The sequence below is a fragment of the Loxodonta africana genome, chromosome 7, assembly GCF_030014295.1.
Source record: "Loxodonta africana isolate mLoxAfr1 chromosome 7, mLoxAfr1.hap2, whole genome shotgun sequence".
NCBI classification, from domain to species: Eukaryota; Metazoa; Chordata; class Mammalia; order Proboscidea; family Elephantidae; genus Loxodonta; species Loxodonta africana.
Genome location: NC_087348.1, coordinates 73,332,699 through 73,351,377, shown reverse-complemented (window position 1 = coordinate 73,351,377; position 18,679 = coordinate 73,332,699). Strand labels below are relative to the sequence as shown.

General features: G+C 35.6%; 1 protein-coding gene across 6 annotated transcripts in view; it reads right to left on the bottom strand.

Moving 5' to 3' along the window:
* The window catches only part of SBF2 (SET binding factor 2), a 518,200-nt gene that overhangs the window by 261,414 nt on the left and 238,107 nt on the right, over window positions 1-18,679 (bottom strand). For 5 of the 6 annotated variants that reach the window (XM_064288443.1, XM_064288439.1, XM_064288442.1 and 2 more), the window contains 2 exons: window positions 3,175-3,297; window positions 1,889-1,999 (listed from right to left, as the gene is read on the bottom strand). In XM_064288443.1, the coding sequence (XP_064144513.1) occupies window positions 1,889-1,999; window positions 3,175-3,297 (234 nt within the window). Of the gene's footprint in view, window positions 1-1,888; window positions 2,000-3,174; window positions 3,298-4,680; window positions 4,780-18,679 lie in introns of those variants that run through there. The other variant, XM_064288444.1, reaches the window with a different exon arrangement.

Genomic DNA, 18,679 nt, shown 5'->3' with positions numbered 1-18,679 from the left:
GTTCAAATTTAGACGAGATGGCCATATAAAATCAAATTAAGAGATGAAAAAGACAACATATCCCAGTTAGTTTGTATCCATGTCATATCCAAATGAAAATGATATAGGAATATTCAGTAGTTCAAAGCTGAAAATTTAATAGAGATAAGTCATAAAAATCATTGACAATTATACTTGATTTAAAAAAACAATAAAATGTAAAGTCGGCAAAAAATTCCATCATAGTAAAGGCTCATAAACAGTTCTGCTTCTTTAAAGTTTAGGTCCAACACTGACCAAACTCACATTTGATATTCTGCTGTTGGAGCAGGAGTAGCAGAGTGAGGGAGGAGAGAATGGGGGCGGGGGGGGAGATAAAAATGTAAGACTAACAAAAGACACTGGGGAAGACAGAACATAGTTAAAAAGGCAAAGGGCAATGAAAAAGGATGCCAATTTCACTTTAAGTAACACCTTTGTCAGAGTAAGGGGAAACAATGTGATTTTTAAAGGGCTGTTCTCAATCATACATAAGAACCAAACCAAAAACCCGTTGCTGTCAAGTTGATTTCGACTCACAGCAACCCTGTAGGACAGAGTAGAACTACCCCGCAGGTTTCCAAGGAGGGCCTGGTGGATTCGAACTGCTGACCTTTTGGTTAGTAGCCATAGCTCTTAACCACTATGCCATGAGGGTTTCCATATATAAGAACAAGCAAAATAAATTATTGACTAATCATTTTTAGAGTTTAAGAGTATTTTAAATATGGTGGCCCTAACCATAAACCAAACAAGTTGCCATCAAGTCGATCCCAACTGATAGCAACACTATAGGGCAGAGTAGGACAGGGCTCCATGGTTGCCCTACAGACACTAAATAACCATAGCAGCTGAGGTTCTTACTTTTCTACTTCAGAGACAACTAAATAGGTAAATCTCAAGGTATAAAGACGATGAAGAACATGTGACTACTTTGAGAAAGTTTTATTTCAGTAAAAGAGTTTAATTCCTCATTTATCAATCTCAATTAATCTATGACAAAATCCTTGGGAAATTTTAAGGTATGGATTATACTTTCCAGTTAAGATTTGTAATTTTGGACAATGGTCAACATTACTGTTACTAAAGGTAGCAGACTGAAAAAAGAAAAATAAGCCCTCCTTTCAAAGCTTAACTGCAAACTATTTTATTAAAATTTAAATACACATACCAAAAATGGTTTCAGAATCAGGTGTAGTGCTGTTACCCAGGGAAATTAATAAATAAATGAATCTATTCAGAAGTAGTTGTAATGTTATAAAAAGTTGTGTTGAAGGTTTTCTTAAAGTTATGTTCTAATTTTTATCACTCAAATTTTTTTTATTTAATAAAAATTAAGTGCAACTATATAGAGGAGGGAAACCCTGGTGGCGTAGTGGTTAAGTGCTACGGCTGCTAACCAAAAGGTCAGCAGTTCGAATCCACCAGGCACTCCCTGAAAACTCTATGGGGCAGCTCTACTCTGTCCTATAGGGTCGCTATGAGTTGGAATCAACTCGACAGCAGTGGGTTTGCTTTTTTTTTTTTTGATATAGAGGAGTAAGAGAGATAGTGCACATTTTAAAAGTTGTTTTAAAAAGTATATTTAAAAAAATGCAAATTACAGTTCAAGTTACATAAAATATGACTTCTACTTATGCTACGTGAAAGGTGAACCATGTGCTAAAATTAACCTCATGACCTATGAAAATTATGGAATCACGGGTCTCTAGAGGGCAGACCATAGAGACGATGCTTAACTAAACCAGGATCCTCTTTAAAACAAAAATATGTAAAGGATTCTTTCTTTCCTTTTCTTCACAAATTAAATTAGATGGGGGTCGGGGGAAATGGAATACTCTCTCTCCATCTCCCTTTCTGTTCTATTTACCTGAGACCCTCCAGCCGTGGGGACAAGGCATGCACAAAGGTTTGCAATGAGGCTTTCTAAGGAGACATTCAGACTGTCCACATATACAGTATAGATCAAACCCAGGCAAGCCTGCAAAGAAAAAGATTCATGTAATTACTTCATGGAAAAAGTAAACACTAAAAATAAATTGTTGTGACATCTGCTCCTAGGAAAATTTTTCTTTGAACACAGTAAAGTATATTCTACAGTGAACACGGAATAAATTTTAAGTAGCAAATGTTATTAAGTTTATTAAATTTTCCTCTAGAACCAGAAGCTCTAAATGAGCTTCTGAGATAAGTTTATAGAGAGCAGAAATACATAATTTGTAAAACAGGTGCTTGTGCTCAGATAACCACTTTAGCAAATCTGTAGAGCTAAAAAACTCTTTTGCCTCAACATACTTTAGAAAACCCAAATGTGAAGATAAGAATTTAGAAAGTTTGTTTTGAGACTTACTAAATTCAGAACATTTATTCCACAGAATACTTTAACTTATGTGAATTATTACAAAGGACAGCAAAATAGATAAATTAGAACACAAGATATAATAAAATTACGTTTAAGCTTAGAAGAAGGTAGGTGGTAAAATGGAACATGAAATACAATCTTTGTAAAAATTTCAGTTTACTGAAATTCGTGACTCCAAAAAATTAGTATTTGTTAGGAGTTACCCATTGTCACTGAAATCTTGACATTAATTTTTTCCACAACATATATAATCTCAACAATACATAAAAGTTTTCCAGAAATTACATATTAGTACAAATGTTTATAAATAAAATTGTTTCTTATATTTGAAAATTCTGAGTGTCTGGAAAAAGAAAATACCTGGTATTAAATGTTATTTTAAAGCTATGTTGGCAGTAGTATAATCAGAATAATTTAAAATCTCAAACAGCCATCCTATTCACTCAGAAGAATGTGGATAAACATACACTAAGTTTTATACTAATAATATATTTTAAATTTGCTATAGGCAATCAAGTTATTTCTTTAGGATTCATAAATTTAGGATTCCATAAACATGGAACATATTTTCAACAAACACTATATCCTTAGAAGTTTAAATAGTTATATTAACTTCTTCAGGTTGTCATGTAATCCATTACAAATTTTTGTTCTGCTCATACTAATTTTATTTTATTGATGAATTCCTAAATTGATCTAAAGATATCTTAAATATAAAGAACTCATCATCATGGTTCGCCCAAAACAGATTCACATAATAATACAAACAATAATGACAACTATGAGTTCTTTACCCTAAAAATTTCTGGATAATCTAATCTGGATACCAACACCAGACTTTTAGGAGCAAACACTTCTGCAGGCTGAATTAAACCAGACACTTCCTCTTCACCTTCAATCTCTTCCTTCTTTGTTCCCTAGAAAAAGAGATGCTGTAATGAATAGAATTTCCTAAGTTGGTAACTCGTAAAAGACAGACATACTAAAACACCTTCAAACAATATAATTTACAAAATATCCAACTAAAAATAAAGAATATACTCTGAGAAGACTCTAAGAGACAAGTAGACAAATTATAAAGCACAGAATACTTACTAATTTTTGAAAAGCTCCTTAAGCTCCAGAGGTTTATGGAGTGAGGTACAAGTAATCAAAGGTAAATAATACATGTTCGAATTATTTTAAACAGTGACCCAAACAATTAAAAATGACACTCACACTTACAGAAAGTCAGTTTTCAAGAGAAGAAAAATCTGTTTTAGAAATAAGACACTAATTTTCAGTTCTGTGTTTCTGCCTGTCCCAATCTTTGAAACAAAACTGACAATCATTTCAGATTCTAAGGCTGGCAGAATGCTCAGTGCTCATGGAGGAGGCGCAATCAACTCTAAATTCCTTTTGCTCATAAGCCACAATGTTGTTATTTTGAGAAGAGAGAATTTTTACACACAAAACTAAGTTTCAATGATTAAATGCTCATTAATGAAATAAACTTTGAAAAAGGTGATTCTCATTTATGAGTTAACAATTTCCTGGGTACCTACTTTTCCCATAATACTATTATCATGCAATGTCAAGTTTTAAAACATGGTAAGGTAATAAAGCATGCAGGTTTCTTTCTAGATGATATTCTAAAACTGCAAGACATTTCGCCTGACAAGAATCTCCCTTTCTCTTTCTTTTCCACTAATTACAGACTGAGCTTAAAGTTTATCTTCCTCACAAATGCCTTTCCTTGCCTGATTTTTCTTTTTCTTACTTCCCAGCACTGGCCACCAACAAATTAATTTACTTTTACTTATTTCTCCTCCCAAACCTCTCCCCCAAGTTGCCACACTTGAATATCCAGCTGTGTGCTTGACATCTCCACTTAGATGAATAACCATCATCTCAAACGTGCCCAAAATGGCTCTAGTCTTTCTCCCCAAGCCCCAGTCCTCCTGTGGTACACACTCCCTTATCTCAGTTAATGACAATCCTATCCTTCCACTGAGGGCCTATGTACTTCCTTGTTTTTCCCTTTCCTGGAATACTCTTTCCACAGATATCCTAATGGCTAATTCCCTCATCTTCGCTAGGTATTTATTAAAGTGTTACCTGCTCTGTTAGGTTTTCACTGTCCCCCCTACCTTTTTTTAAAAATGAAACAAAACTTATGTGTAAAAACAGGACCTGTTATATAAAATGGCATGGCCACTCTTCTTGAAATCGCAATGCCCTAATATTCCCTAATCCCTTTCCCAGATTTATTTTTCTCTATAGCACTTGTCATCATCCAACATATTATCTGTTTTACTTACCTTGTTTTTGTTTGTCTCCCCAACGAGAATACACTGTATAAAGGCCAGGATTTCTGCCTTTTTTGTTCACTGGTGATCTCTCAGTTCCTATAACAAGGGCTGGGTGCATTAAAAAAAATCCAGTGCTGTTGAGTCAATTCTGACTCATAGTGACCCTATAGGGCAGAGCAGAACTGCCCCATAGAGTTTCCAAGAAGCGCCTGGAGGATTTGAACTGCTTACCCTTTTGTTAGCAGCCGTAGTACTTAACCACTATGCCACCAGCATTTCCATGGTAAATACTTAATATTTGATTAATGCATACATGCAAAGACAAATTTTCTTGGAATGGTTTTCTGGGTATTTCACCAAGGAAGTCTTTCCTCCCTTTTCATGGAGACCAAGAACTGTATTTTCTCTCTCCTTTAGAGCCCATATAGTTTCTAGTACAGTGCAATATAACCAAGTACTAGATGTCTGTGGAATGCAGAGGTATATCCAAAGGGAACTGTCTGTTTACTTTTAATATGTGCAATAAGGCCCATATGCTCTTGAAAGATTTTCATTTGTTACAAAGAAAAAGCTAAAATTAGGTTGGTTGGTTTCTGGAATCCTTAGAAATAATAAAAAAGTGATGACTATGAATCTACCAAAGATTTCCACACTTAATGAATCATATTCTTCATGGATTACTAGCAAATTCAAAATGACAAAAGAATGACTGAAATTCCTGGAAGAGATAAAGCTATTCACATTTTTATGAGATTGTGATAAATACCCTAGAGTGCCATTAGAAGTCAGCTTGAGTAAGTAGATAAACATTGCAAATAAATGACTATTAACCTACTTTGACCGAAACAAAAAATAGAATGTTTTGGTCATTTCTTAAGACTTTTTAAATTAAACACTTACTAAATGGAACAGTTATTAACAACAACAAAAAAGGTCCAACACAATGCAAATCAATGTCAAGTAAAAACAATTCCATTTTTATTTACATCACTTTTTATTACAGATGCTGACTCTTACAGTGTAAATGTGCTATAAATCATAAGATGTTATGCTTAACTCCAATAGCTCTTACAGAGTTCAATGTCTCAAGTTTACAGCAAAATTCATACTCCCCTTTTTAGAGTAAAATATACTAATATGATTTTAAAAAATGCAAAAACTGTACACTATTACATAATATAGTTTTTGTTCTAAGAGTCAGTATTAATGGTGTGTTTGGATTTTTGTATAAATGCTCAAGTTATCACACAAGAGGAATACTGATTATTCTATGTAACTGCTACAGGATCTTTTGTATAATAATTATATAATGATTCTGGCTTTGTGTTTTACAGTAACAGATTTTCACATATGTGAAAAGATGTGGGAAACCTGAAAATGAGCAGGAAATTCCAAACAGGCTACGAATGTAAAAAATGTTACAATAACACTTAGAAATTTAATATTTTATGGTATGAAATATTTTCACTAGTTTTTATCTCATTTGCAAACCTTCTTCTAAGCTGATAAGATTACTCCTTTAAAAAAAAATTTTTTTTTTTAGGTCCTATTAAAGATACAAACTTACCTTAAACACCATTTACTAAATTGTCTCACACTGACTTACAGTGTACCTCATCTTTTATACACATTATAATCATATAGTACAACTTGCCCATTTGTCAATTCTTCATCTGCCTATTATTACTATGGACCACGTCTGCTGGGGGGATTCCCAGCTTCTGTGTAGCTCACATTCCCTAGAACAGCACCTAGAACAGTACCTGGGCTTCAATAATATGGAATAAATTAGTTTTTTTAACCATATCAATCTATGCTGAAAACTTTACAGCCCTCCAAAGATATCCTGAGACAAAAATGCTAAAATTACTAGACTGCTGATTTTACAGGATGATGCTATATATAAAATAAGTATAAATTTTAAGAAGTTTTTCCTATCCATCACTCAACCTCATCTTTGTTGCATTCCTGACTCTTGGTTCCCATATCAAACCAACTGTCAAGTCCTGTCACTTCTACCCCGCTAAAAGTTGTTGTACCCAACATCTACTGTGTGCTGTTGACTTTCAATAACATCATTTTCACACTAAAAATCTCCCTACAAAATTTCTAAGCAGTTTAAAAAGGAAAATACATGTAATTATGCAAGTAAAAAATTTTCAATTCTGAATTTCCTTTTTGAAATGCAAGTAATTTACTCTAATGGATCATTATATAGAGTTGACTCACTTAAGCAATTTAAAAACTTTAAAACTTTCCAGAATTGGAAATAAAGGAGTCTAAGTCATTGCAAAATTCCGTAAGGATTAAAATTCCCCCAAAAAGCTTCCTCATTTCTTGCCAAATAATTTGTTAATCATATTATACACATTATAAAATCTAGTTCATTTTTGCATTGTTCTGGACAATAATGAATACATGAGAAATACACATTTTAGAATGGCAAGCCTTCAGAAAAATCACTAGTCTTTAGTTCACAAATCACTAGTCTTTCAGTTTACCTCTAGCAAAAAGAATACCTGCAGATTTTTGCTTTCAATAGCTCCTGGGCTCTACAGTATTTCTGAAGGTAGGACAAATTCGACTGTAGGGCTATTATATATTCAACCAGAAGGTCTCCTATTTTAGTGGCAAATGCTCTGTAAGTTGTTTTTAAAAAATGTAGTCAAGAAATGGCATTTTCCATAATGCTTTCTGCTAGAAGCTAATACATGTTACTTAGAAAAAGGGTCTCCTAATCAAAGAATCTTAACACAATAAGTTAAATCAAGTTAAAAAGGTTTCTTTACTGTCGTATAAAAATGGCGTGGGGGCAGTGTCGGACCTCCTCCAACCCCACAAGAAAAAAAGAGAACCAAGATCAACAGTGCAAGGCTGACTCCCATGAGGCAGAGGACAGACAAACCTCCTCCCTTAGCCATCTCTACTAATTCTATGTGTAGCCAATCAGTTGAAAGGGAGTTTTCTTAGGGGTGTAGCCTGCATTCAACATTAGTCGACTTTCTGGCAAGGCTAATGGGCTTTTGCTCGCATTGGACCCTGCAGTTGACTCCTGTTCATCTGACCTCCAGTTCTTGGGACTTAAGCTAGCAGCTTACCTGCCATCTTGCCTGCCGATCTTGGGATTCGTTGGTCTTGCAGCCTGTGAGCCAGAGCCCTGCTGTCTGACTTACCAATCTTGGTAAGCCTGTGGCTATGTGAATGAAGAAAAGCCTCCAGCCTGACCCAAGGACTTGAGACATTCCAGCCTCTACAATAGCATGAGCCATTTCCTTAATATAAATCTCTCTTTATATGTATTTATACGCTTTACTGGTTTTGCTTCTCTAGAGAACCCAGCCTAAGACATCTTAGATTAAAGAAGTATCAATCAAATGCAATGTTTGGACTCTGAATTCTGGTTTGAATAAACTAAAACATTTTTGAGACAATAAAAAAACTGAGTAAAGACTGAACATTATATGAAATTAAGGAATTATCAAAAATTAAATTTTGTTAAATATTACAATGGCATAAGTGGTAATGTTAAAAAAAAATCCTTTTCAGTTAGAGATACATACTGAAATACTTATAAGTGAAATGATATAGTGTTTAGGGTTTGCTTTACAATGTCCCACTCCCCAAAAGAAAGCAGAGATTTAGATTTTAAGACATCAACAAAATGTTGGTAATATTTAAAGCTGAGTAACACATGGGTCGCCATTAGTTGGAATAACTTTGACAGCAACTAACAACAACAGTATGTAATGGGTTCATTATACCACTCTCTTTACTTTTCTATATGCTTGAGAATTTCCATAATAAAACTAAAAGGAATAAAAACCTTTATTGAGCACCTACTATGTGTCAGGCATTGTACTAGGTGATGCAGATTCAGCAGCAAACCAAAGAGATAAAGTCCCTGTCCTAACATTCCTTTTTTTTTTTAATTGCGTTTTAAGTGAAAGTTTACAAATCAAGACTGTCTCTCATACAAAAACACACACACCTTGCTATGTAATCCTAGCTGCTCTCCCCCTAATGTGACAGCACAGCCAGCTCCTGCCCCCCTCTGCCTTCTCATCTCATGTCCAGACAGGGAGCTGCCCACATAGTCTCATGTGTCTACTTGAGCCAAGCAGCTCACTCCTCGCCAGTATCATTTTCTATCCCACAGTCCAGTCCAATGCCTGTCTCAAGAGTTGGCTTTGGGAGTGGTTCCAGTCTTGGGCTAACAGAGGGTATGGGGGCCATGACCTCTGGGGTCCCTCCAGTCTCAATCAGACCATTAAGTCTGATCTTTTTATGAGAATGTAAGGTCTACATCCCACTGTTCTTCCGCTTCATCAGGGATTCTCTGTTGTGTTCTCTGTAAGGGCAGTCATAAGCTGTAGCTGGGCACCATCTTGTTCTTCTAATTTCAGGGTGATGGAGCATCTGGTTTATGTGGTCCTTTCTGTCTCTTGGGTTCATATTTATTTTGTGTCTTTGGTGTTCTTAATTCTCCTTTGCTCCAGGTGGGTTGAGCTCAATTGGTGCACCTTAGATGGCTGCTCACTAGCGTTTAAGACCCCAGATGCCACTCACCAAAGTGGGATGCAGAAAGTTCTCTTAATACATTTTGTTATACCAATTGACCTAGATGTCCCCTGAAACCATGGTCCCCAAACCCCCAACCCTGTTACTCTGGCCTTTGAAGCGTTTGGTTATATTTAGGAAACTTCTTTGCTTTTGGTTTAGCCCAGCTGTGCTGACCTCTCCTGTATTGTGCTGTCTTTCCCTTCACCTAAAATAGTTCTTGTCTACTAATTATACCCTTCTCCCTCCCTACCCTGGTAACCATGAAAGAATATTTTCTTTTGTGTTTAAACTTTTTCTTGAGTTCTTATAATAGTGGTTTCATATAATATTTGTCCTTTTGCAACTGACTAATTTCATTCAGCATAATGCCTTCCAGATTCCTTCATGTTATGAAATGTTTCACGGATTCATCATTGTTCTTAATCATTGCATAGTATTCCATTATGTGAATATACCATAATTTGATGGGCACCTTGGTTGCCTCCATCTTTTTGCTGTTATAAACAGTGCTGCAATGAACATGGGTGTGCATATATCTGTTCGTGTGAGGGTTCTTATTTCTCTAGGATATATTCAAAGGAGTGGGATTGTTGGATCATATGGTAGTTCAATTTCTAGCCTTTTAAGGAAGTGACAAATCCATTTCCAAAGTAGTTGTACCATTTCACATTCCCACCAGCAATGTATAAGTGTTCCAATCTCTCTACAACCTCTCCAACATTTATTTTTTTGTGTGTTTTGGACTAAGTCCTGTCCTAATATTCTTGTTGATGTAAGTGCATTATCTCGTTATATCCTTCCAGCAATGCTATGAAGTAGGTACTATTATTATGACCTTTTTTTTTTATAGAGGGGGGGACCAGTTTGTGCTCAACTACTAACCTAAAGGTTGGCAGTTCAAACCCATTCAGCGGTACTGCAGATAAAGGCCTGGCGATATGCTTCCATTAAGACTGCAGCCCAGAAAACCCTATGGGTTGGCTCTACTCTGTAACACATGAGAGCACCATGAGTCAGAAATGACTCAATGGCAACAGCAATGGAATAGAGGGGTGACAGTGGTAGAACTCTCCTTCCACGTGAGAAACCCAGGTTCAATTCTCAGCTAACGCACCTCACATACAGCCAATACTCATCTTGCCAGTGGAGGCTCGTATGTTATGGTGCTGAATAGGATTCAGCAGAACTTCCAGACTAAGACAGACTAAGAAGAAAGGACTGGTGATCTCCTTCCGAAAATTAGCCAGTGAAAACCCCATGAATGGCAATTATCTGATCGACAACCAAACATGGGACAGGGCTGGGCAGTGTTTTGTTCCACTGTGTATGAGGTTCGCTATGAGTTGGGGGCCAATTCCACGGGAATTAAGAACAACAAAAGTCTATAGAGAAGAAAACTGAAGTACCAAGAGGTTAAGTAATTTGCCCACTGCTGGTAAATTATAAAACTAAGGTATGAGTCTAGAGTCTGACTCTGTTAAAACTAAAAGGGACTTTAGAAAAAATCTAATTCAACCTTTTCATTTGCTAAACAAGCAAAATGAGGTCCAGAGAGATTACAAGGTTGGCGTATAAACTATAAAAGATGATTGATATTTTTGGTCATTTAACATATATTTATTGGGCACCTACTAGGTGCTAGGCACTAAGGCTACAATGGTGACCTAAAACATACATTCTGGTGGGAGAGACCAAATGAAAAGAGGAGGAAACAAATGAGAAAAATCATGTGTTTGTGATAAGTCCTATGGGGACAGACAAGATGAACATAGAGAGAGTGACTGTGGGGAGGTGACTAATAAAACCTGGGCAAAGAAGTTCTCTCAGAGAAGGTGATACTGGAGCTGACATCTGAAAGACAAAAAGCAGCTAGTCTTCTGAATATTTAAGGGCAGAACATTCCAGAAAAAGGCACAGACAAATGCAAAGAACCTAAGACAGGAACGAGATGGTATATATTAAGAAATAAATAGCCAGAATGCATGAAATCTAAGTAGTGGGGGGAGTGGGGGGGCTTGGCTATAGCAGAGGGAATTGGCCAAGTAGGTAGGGACTACATTGTCTAGACCCTTGAGGGCAAGATTTAGATTTTTATCCTAAATGCCAGGGGAAGCAATGGAGAGCAATCTCATTTACGTTTTTAAAAGATCACTCTGATGCAGTATGGTGAACAGCATGTAAGCAGACAACAGCAGAAACAGGAAGGCAAATTAAAACTATATTTGGTAGATAATGCAAGATATATGGTGGAGTGGTAGTAGGGGAGACAAAGAAGTCAACTGAGGATTTATTTTGAAAGCAGAGTAGATGTGATTTGCTGATGGCTGGGGTGTGAAAGAAAGATGAAAGAAACGGAGGAGAAAGGATAAATACAGGTTTTTTGTTTGAACACCTGTGTGGGTGGGAGAAAGGAAAGGGAAGGAATGTGCCTGATACATATTAAAGGCTCCATAAATGTGAGTTCCATTCCCCTTTCAACCAGTATTTTTCCTATTATATAAAAACAGGGCAGCAAGAAGCTCAAAAGTGCCCGGTCCGTTCAAGGTCTGTTTAGAAATAATGGCTATTAAAACAATTTTTAAATTATCATAAATATATTGAGATGTGAGAATATATCAATATACAAACAAAACAAATTTAACGAGTATTAAATAGTATAATTCTTTTCATGCTAATTTTCAATACAGAGGAGAAGAAGTCTGGAACATTATGTTTCAAAAGGTTAGCAGTTGCTTCTGGGTCATGGGATTACAGCTGATATATATGCACATAAAAATACACACATGGAGAGAAAAATAATTTTCAAGAATGTTCATATTTTTATTATATAGTCTTAAAAAGCAAATAGTAATATAACCAAACCCACCGCCATTGAATCAATTCCAACTCATAGTGACCTATAGGACAGAGTAGAACTACTCCATAGGGTTTCCAAGGCTGCAATCTTCACAGAAGCGGACTGTCACATATTCTTCTGCAAGGAGTCAGTGGGTTTGAACCACCAACCTTTTGCTTAGCAGTCAAGCACTTTAACCACTGTGCCATCAGGGCTCTTAGTAATGTACCAGTAGGTGCTTATTTCTTAAACATTTACTACTTGGTTGGCCATGTAGTAGATGTAACAGAAGGAAAGGGTACTGCCCCTTCTGTCAGGAAATGTACAATCTAACTTAAGTGCTAAGACCAACACAGGTGAAATAATAGCAATCAGTGCAAAACAATACTGCAGCATTTTCTAACTCATATTTAAAATGCTTTATGAACTCTGAGAAATCAGTGAGGTCCACGGCAGTGGACTGAGCCTTAAAGGATACACAGAACAGTGAGAAGATAAAGGTGAAGCAAAAAGGAGAAATTCAACAGTAAGGGAAGTCAAGGCATCCAAAGAGTTCGAGCTTAGAAAAAAGCAGTATGCTTTGGACTGTGACCAACTTGAATGTAATATATACCTACTTTCACATTTAATCTTACTAATTTTAGCTATTTTGTACCTTTAAACAAAATGCAGAGGTATATTCTTATTTTTAATGCTAGCTAGTTATATTGAACCAAAATTTCCTGCCTATTTTGATATTAGGTGATAAATTAATATGCAATACATTTTAATATTAGAAGGATATGATAATAGTAATTTATTGATCCTTTTAAATTTTGGTATCTTTTATTTCAATAATTCTTACTATATACCTTCTTTAACGCATCTTTTATATTCCAAATATAATTCCAAATAAATCAGGCTAACTTAATTATCATAAACCGACAAATATATGCTAAGATCACTAGCACTGAGATATATTCCTGCTCATCACTTATCCCTGAAACATAATAAATTCAAGTGCTAGATAGTAATCAAGATTCTTTGGCATATCTTATAAAATTATTAAAAGCATTTAGCGACCAACTTAAAATGTCAAAATTATGAGAAATACTATTATGCTAATCCTTATCTCTTGAGGAAAAGACATGAGTACAAACTTTTGTGTGAGGCTGGGAAATGGCAGATAAACTTCATGTTTGTTTTCTTCCTAACAAGGTTGTTGTTGTTAGGTGCCATTGAGTCGATTCCAACTCATAGTGACCCTATGTACAACAGAACGAAACACTGTCCGGTCCTGCGCCACCCTCACAATCATTGCTATGTTTGAGCCCATTGTTGCAGCCACTGTGTCAGTCTATCACGTCGAGGGTCTTCCTCTTTTTTGCTGACCCTCTACTTTACCAAGCATGATGTCCTTCTCCAGGGACTGGTTGCTCCTGATAACATGTCCAAAGTATGTGAGATGAGGTCTTGTCATCCTTGCTTCTGAGGAGCATTCTGGTTATACTTCTTCCAAGACAAATTTGTTCGTTCTTCTGGGAGTCCATGGTTAACTACCTCAAAATTGTTGTTGTTGTTGTTAGCTGCTGTCCAGTCAGCCCCTGGCTCATGGCATCTCCATGCACAATGGAATGAAATGCTGCCCAGGCCTGCACCATCTCCATAATTGGTTTCAGACCAGACCACTGCAATCCATAGAGTTTTCCTTGGCTAATTTTTTAGAAGTAGGTTATTTGACCTTTCTTTCTATCCATTTTAGTCTGAAAGCTCCACTGAAACCTATTCAGTATCATATCAATACGCAAGTCACCATAACACATGGGTGGTAGCTTCATATGAGTATCATCTGCCAAGAATCGAACCCGGGATTCCCTCATGGAAGGCACTGAACCACCACCACTGCCCCACAAATAAAATACATCTCCTTGGAATTCCTGATGGAGAAGTTTATGTACTGGTCACAAAGATCAGATTTCAGTTTTATTTTCTTATGGAATGTCTAAACGTTTAATGATCACGTAATGCGGCATATTCAAATATCTTTGAATTTCCATAAAGAAACAGAACATCTGGTTACAAACAAATATCATGGAATAAATCCTAGAGATGCACATTCATCTAAAGTGTCCCTAATTTAGAAGATGACTCAGAACAGTATTCTGTGAATCATAATTTGGGTAAAAAAATTTAAATATACCTAATATGAGCAATATTAAAATATATCTTTAAAATCAGATTTCATTAAAATGATAGAATCATAAAAATAATACTTACAGTATTAGAAGGTACTTTAAATCTACTCTTATCTACTTCATTATACAAAATGGCAATCTCATGCCCAGAGAGATGAAATGACTTGACAAGGTTATACAACTCATTAGAGGCATAATGGGTTACCATAAGAGAATCATATGTGGATATCTGCACGTATTGCAAAGTATCAAACTATAAAGTAAACTCAGAGTATACAAGTTCCCCCATTTTTTTTCTCTCAATTATGTTACTTATGCTAGTTTTCAGAAACCTTGGTGGTGCAGTGGTTAAGAGCTGCAGCTGCTAACCAAAAGGTCAGCAGTTTGAATCCGCCAGGCACTCCTTGGAAACTGTGGGGCAGTTCTACTCTGTCCCATAGGGTTGCTATGAGTCGGAATCGACTGACAGCAACGGGTTTGGGTTTTTTTTTTTTTTTTTTAATGCTAGTTTTCAACAGACTTTTGTTAACTGAGGATTAGTCTCTAGAATATACTGAAGTATACAGTCGCTCTTTGGAAACACTATGGGGCAGTTCTACTCTGTCCTACAGGGTCGCTATGAGTTGGAATCAACTCGACAGCAACGGGTTTGGTTTAATGTTGTTTACATTAGTAGAAAGTACACTTTCCACATTTCTTCTCTATTCCCAATTTCTACTTTAAAGTAGATTATCACTGATCAAACCTTCCTCAAGAAAACCAAGCGTTTTCCAACAAAATATTCATCATATTGATACATGTAAGACTGACAAATTGGGAAGTAAATGCCCATTAGGAAATTGATTAAATATATTTAGATTCATATATACATTCACATATTTAGTATTTGGCCATTAGTTATATTTATACAGAGTTTAGTGCAAAATATTCCTTATTATTAGGAGAAAATGTGTCAAGCTATTATTTTTTCTATTCTCTTTCTCTTCTCCCAATATATTCTAAATTTTCTTTATTAAGCACAATGTTAACTTTGATGACCAGAAGGGTAAAAAGAAACAAAGAAAAAATGAGTAGACTGCTCTTCAGTTAAATTTATCAAATGTTCTGTATGTGATTTTCTCCACTGATCCAAGTTTTTCCATCTAGAAATCAGTTTAGAAATCCATTTTTATTAGTTTTTTTCTTGTAATTGCTTAATCATTTGGAGTTAATTGTTGTATAATGTTACAAGTATTTAAACTTATTTTGTTTTCCAAAGCTGCTCAACAACTATTTAATAACATTTGCTGAAATATACAAGTAGTGGTTACATGTTCAGGTACACTAGGGTCTGCTTCTGTTCCCAAATTTGTCTTATTCTTACTCTTAAACCAGTAACACACTGACGTAATTTTTACCACCTTGTAATGCATGTTTTAGTCTTTGGAGACAGATCCAAATTCTTTGACTTAATATTGGTATTTCTCTGAACAAGCCATTTACCATCATCTGTAAATGAGAAGGATAATACCTACTGAATTGTGTTCTTGTGAGAATAAAAATAAACTACGTGTATATCAAGTAAAGTGAATAAAGTCTGTATAAAACTTTCAGTATAGTGCCTGGAACATCATAAGCAGTAAAGTCTTTTTCCCTATTTGTAAGCTTTTTTTCTGGATTGCCCCTTCTTTTCCCTGTACTCTAAATCTCTGATTTTCTTTCCTTTTTTTTTTTTTTTTTAATGTCTACTGAGTCCTTTAACCTCTCTGAGACTTATTCCACCTGTCCAGTCTTCAATAACTAATTATTTCATTGAATTGGTACTTGGTTTATGGTACCTTGGCATTTTTTTTGTACTAAAATTTGGTTCTGCCTCCCAAGCTAGATTTTAAGCATACTGAGATGAAGAGGCATTATCTTATACTTTCTATGATTCTCCCTCCTTATTGTTCATCCTACCTCCCAAATTATCCTCATTCTATTCCTCTTTCCTTGATGAAATTTTGTTTCCTGGCATACCAAGTATCTCTACAGTGAACTACACAATTATCATTGTTTTAGACACAGGTTTATAAGCACATTAAAAGACTTTAAAAATATTGTGCTTGTAAACCTTCATCTAAATACAATAAAAAAGACTTTAAAAATAAAAAATTATAGGAAAAATTCAAGTCTTTTTTTTTTTCAGATAGACTATAAAAAGCAGTATCATATCTATCGTATTTTACTGATTACGTAAAAAAAAAAAAAACTAGGATCACATTGCCTAGTTGAATAATTCTGGAAACATGGTATCAAAAGTTTAAAGCCAAAGTTTTGCTTGTGATTACTGATAGTGTTACTGTATCTTGGGAAGATAACAAAGCCAATATTTTTAAAGTTGCACAATTATACTTTGGATGGTGTGTGTCCCTAGGTTCTTCTTCTTCAGGCTTCCAAATAATGTGTCATAGTATGTTTGGTATGAAGTAATTCACCCCAAATGAGAGTTAAAATATCTATTTTTGAACTGATGACATGATCCAAAAATAAAAGAAAAACACATTTTTTAAAAAAGCACATAGTGAAACAGTTTATGCCACAAATGTGAACCACCTTACTGATGACCTAGAAAAAAAAAACTACTGGGTTTTATTTATTTGTTTATTTTTTCCAAATTCTACTTCATTGTTAGTGCCCTCTTTAGGACCAAGCACCTGGACATTAATAGCTTTCTGTTTCCAACACAGAAAATCTGCTTTACCAATTTTGACCAGTATCTAGCACCTAACTGCAATTACATGAGAGCCAGAATTCTTACAACCTACTTCCATTTTCAGAACCTTGAAAAAAAAATCATATGAAGCACTGTAAACTATTGTAAGTTTATTGTAAAAGCTAAATAAATTATAATTTTTGTCTATTTAAAACAGGAAATGGGGATAAATATCTGAGCTAAAAAGAAAAATCTCATTTCTAAACATTGATTCAAAATATACAGAAACCCAGGTCTTGGCTTCTAAATATTTTACCAACTCAAAGGAGCCAAGTTTCCTTGGAGAAAAAGCTGATTTCAAGGCTGAGGCAGGGAAGGTACAAGATGAGTCTGGATCTTCTTGTGATAACAGAAAGTAAAAAAGAGCTAAGGCAGGGCGGCTGGGGTGGGGGGGGACAGGTAACAACTACAGAGTGAACTATAGAGTGGAGAAACCTGACGAGGTTACCAAAAGTCACATCATCAGTAAAAAGCAGATGAACATTAGTACTCCCACATGCATGCCCTAGAAGGACACCTTTGGAACTAAATAAAAAACATCCTATTCAAAGGAAGGACTCCATTATTTAAAATGTCAATGTCATAAAAGACAAAGAAAGGGTGAGATGAAGGAGAAAAAAGAGAAATGAAAATTAAATGCAATACATGATCCTAGACTGGATTCTGTACTGGGGGGCGGGGCGGGGGGAGGGCAGACTATAAAGGACATTCTTAGGTCAACTGACAAAAGTGCAATATGGATGACAGATTACATAAAAGTATCATATAAACGTTAAATTTTTTGAGGTTGATAACTACTGTTTATGTAACAGAAGGTGGGAAATACACAATGAAGACTTTAGGATAAAGGGAGATAATGAATACAACTTTCCTTTAAATGGTTCAAAAAGTAAGTTGTAATAAATAAAGCAAATGGGGAAAAATGTCTGGGAAAGCAACATGGGTAAAGTATATATGCATGTTCTTTGTACTATTATCATAATTTTTCTGTAAGTTTGAAATTATTTCCAAATAAAAAGTTTGAAAAAATACCCAAGAATTCCTAGAATCTCTTTATGCATAGGTGGCATAGTAGTTAAGTGCTATGGCTGCTAACCAAAAGGTCAGCAGTTCGAATCCCCCAGGCACTCCCTGGAAACTCTATGGGGCAGTTCTACTCTGCCCTGTAGGGTTGCTGTGAGTCGGAATTGACTCAACAGCAGCGGGTTTGGTTTGGTTTTTTTTTTTTGGCTATACTGTTGTGGAAACCCTGGTGGCGTAGTGGTTAAGAGTTTGGCTGCTAACAAAAAGGTCTGCAGTTCGAATCCATCAGGCACTCCTTGGTAACCCTATGAGACAGTTCTACTCTGTCCTATAGGGTCACTATAAGTAGGAATCGAATCCATGCCAACAGATTCGGTTTTATCCTATCTTAATGCATTATCTTTCTATCAGTTTTATTTCGGGGGTGGGTGGGAAGTGAAGTAGAGGTGGGGAGAACCTAGACAGTCACAGTTAGTTTCATCAAACAATTCTTGGGAGTTATGAAGAGGTACTCCCAGAAATATGGAAATTAGAGAAAATACTACATTACCCAGCATTAACTTAAAACTCTGAAGATCAACACGTAATGAAAGGCCACCTAAATGAGACAGAGTGACTCTCAGGCTGGAAAATGATCTTTAACTTATTTAGACTGAATTGATCAAAATGAGGATTTGGCAA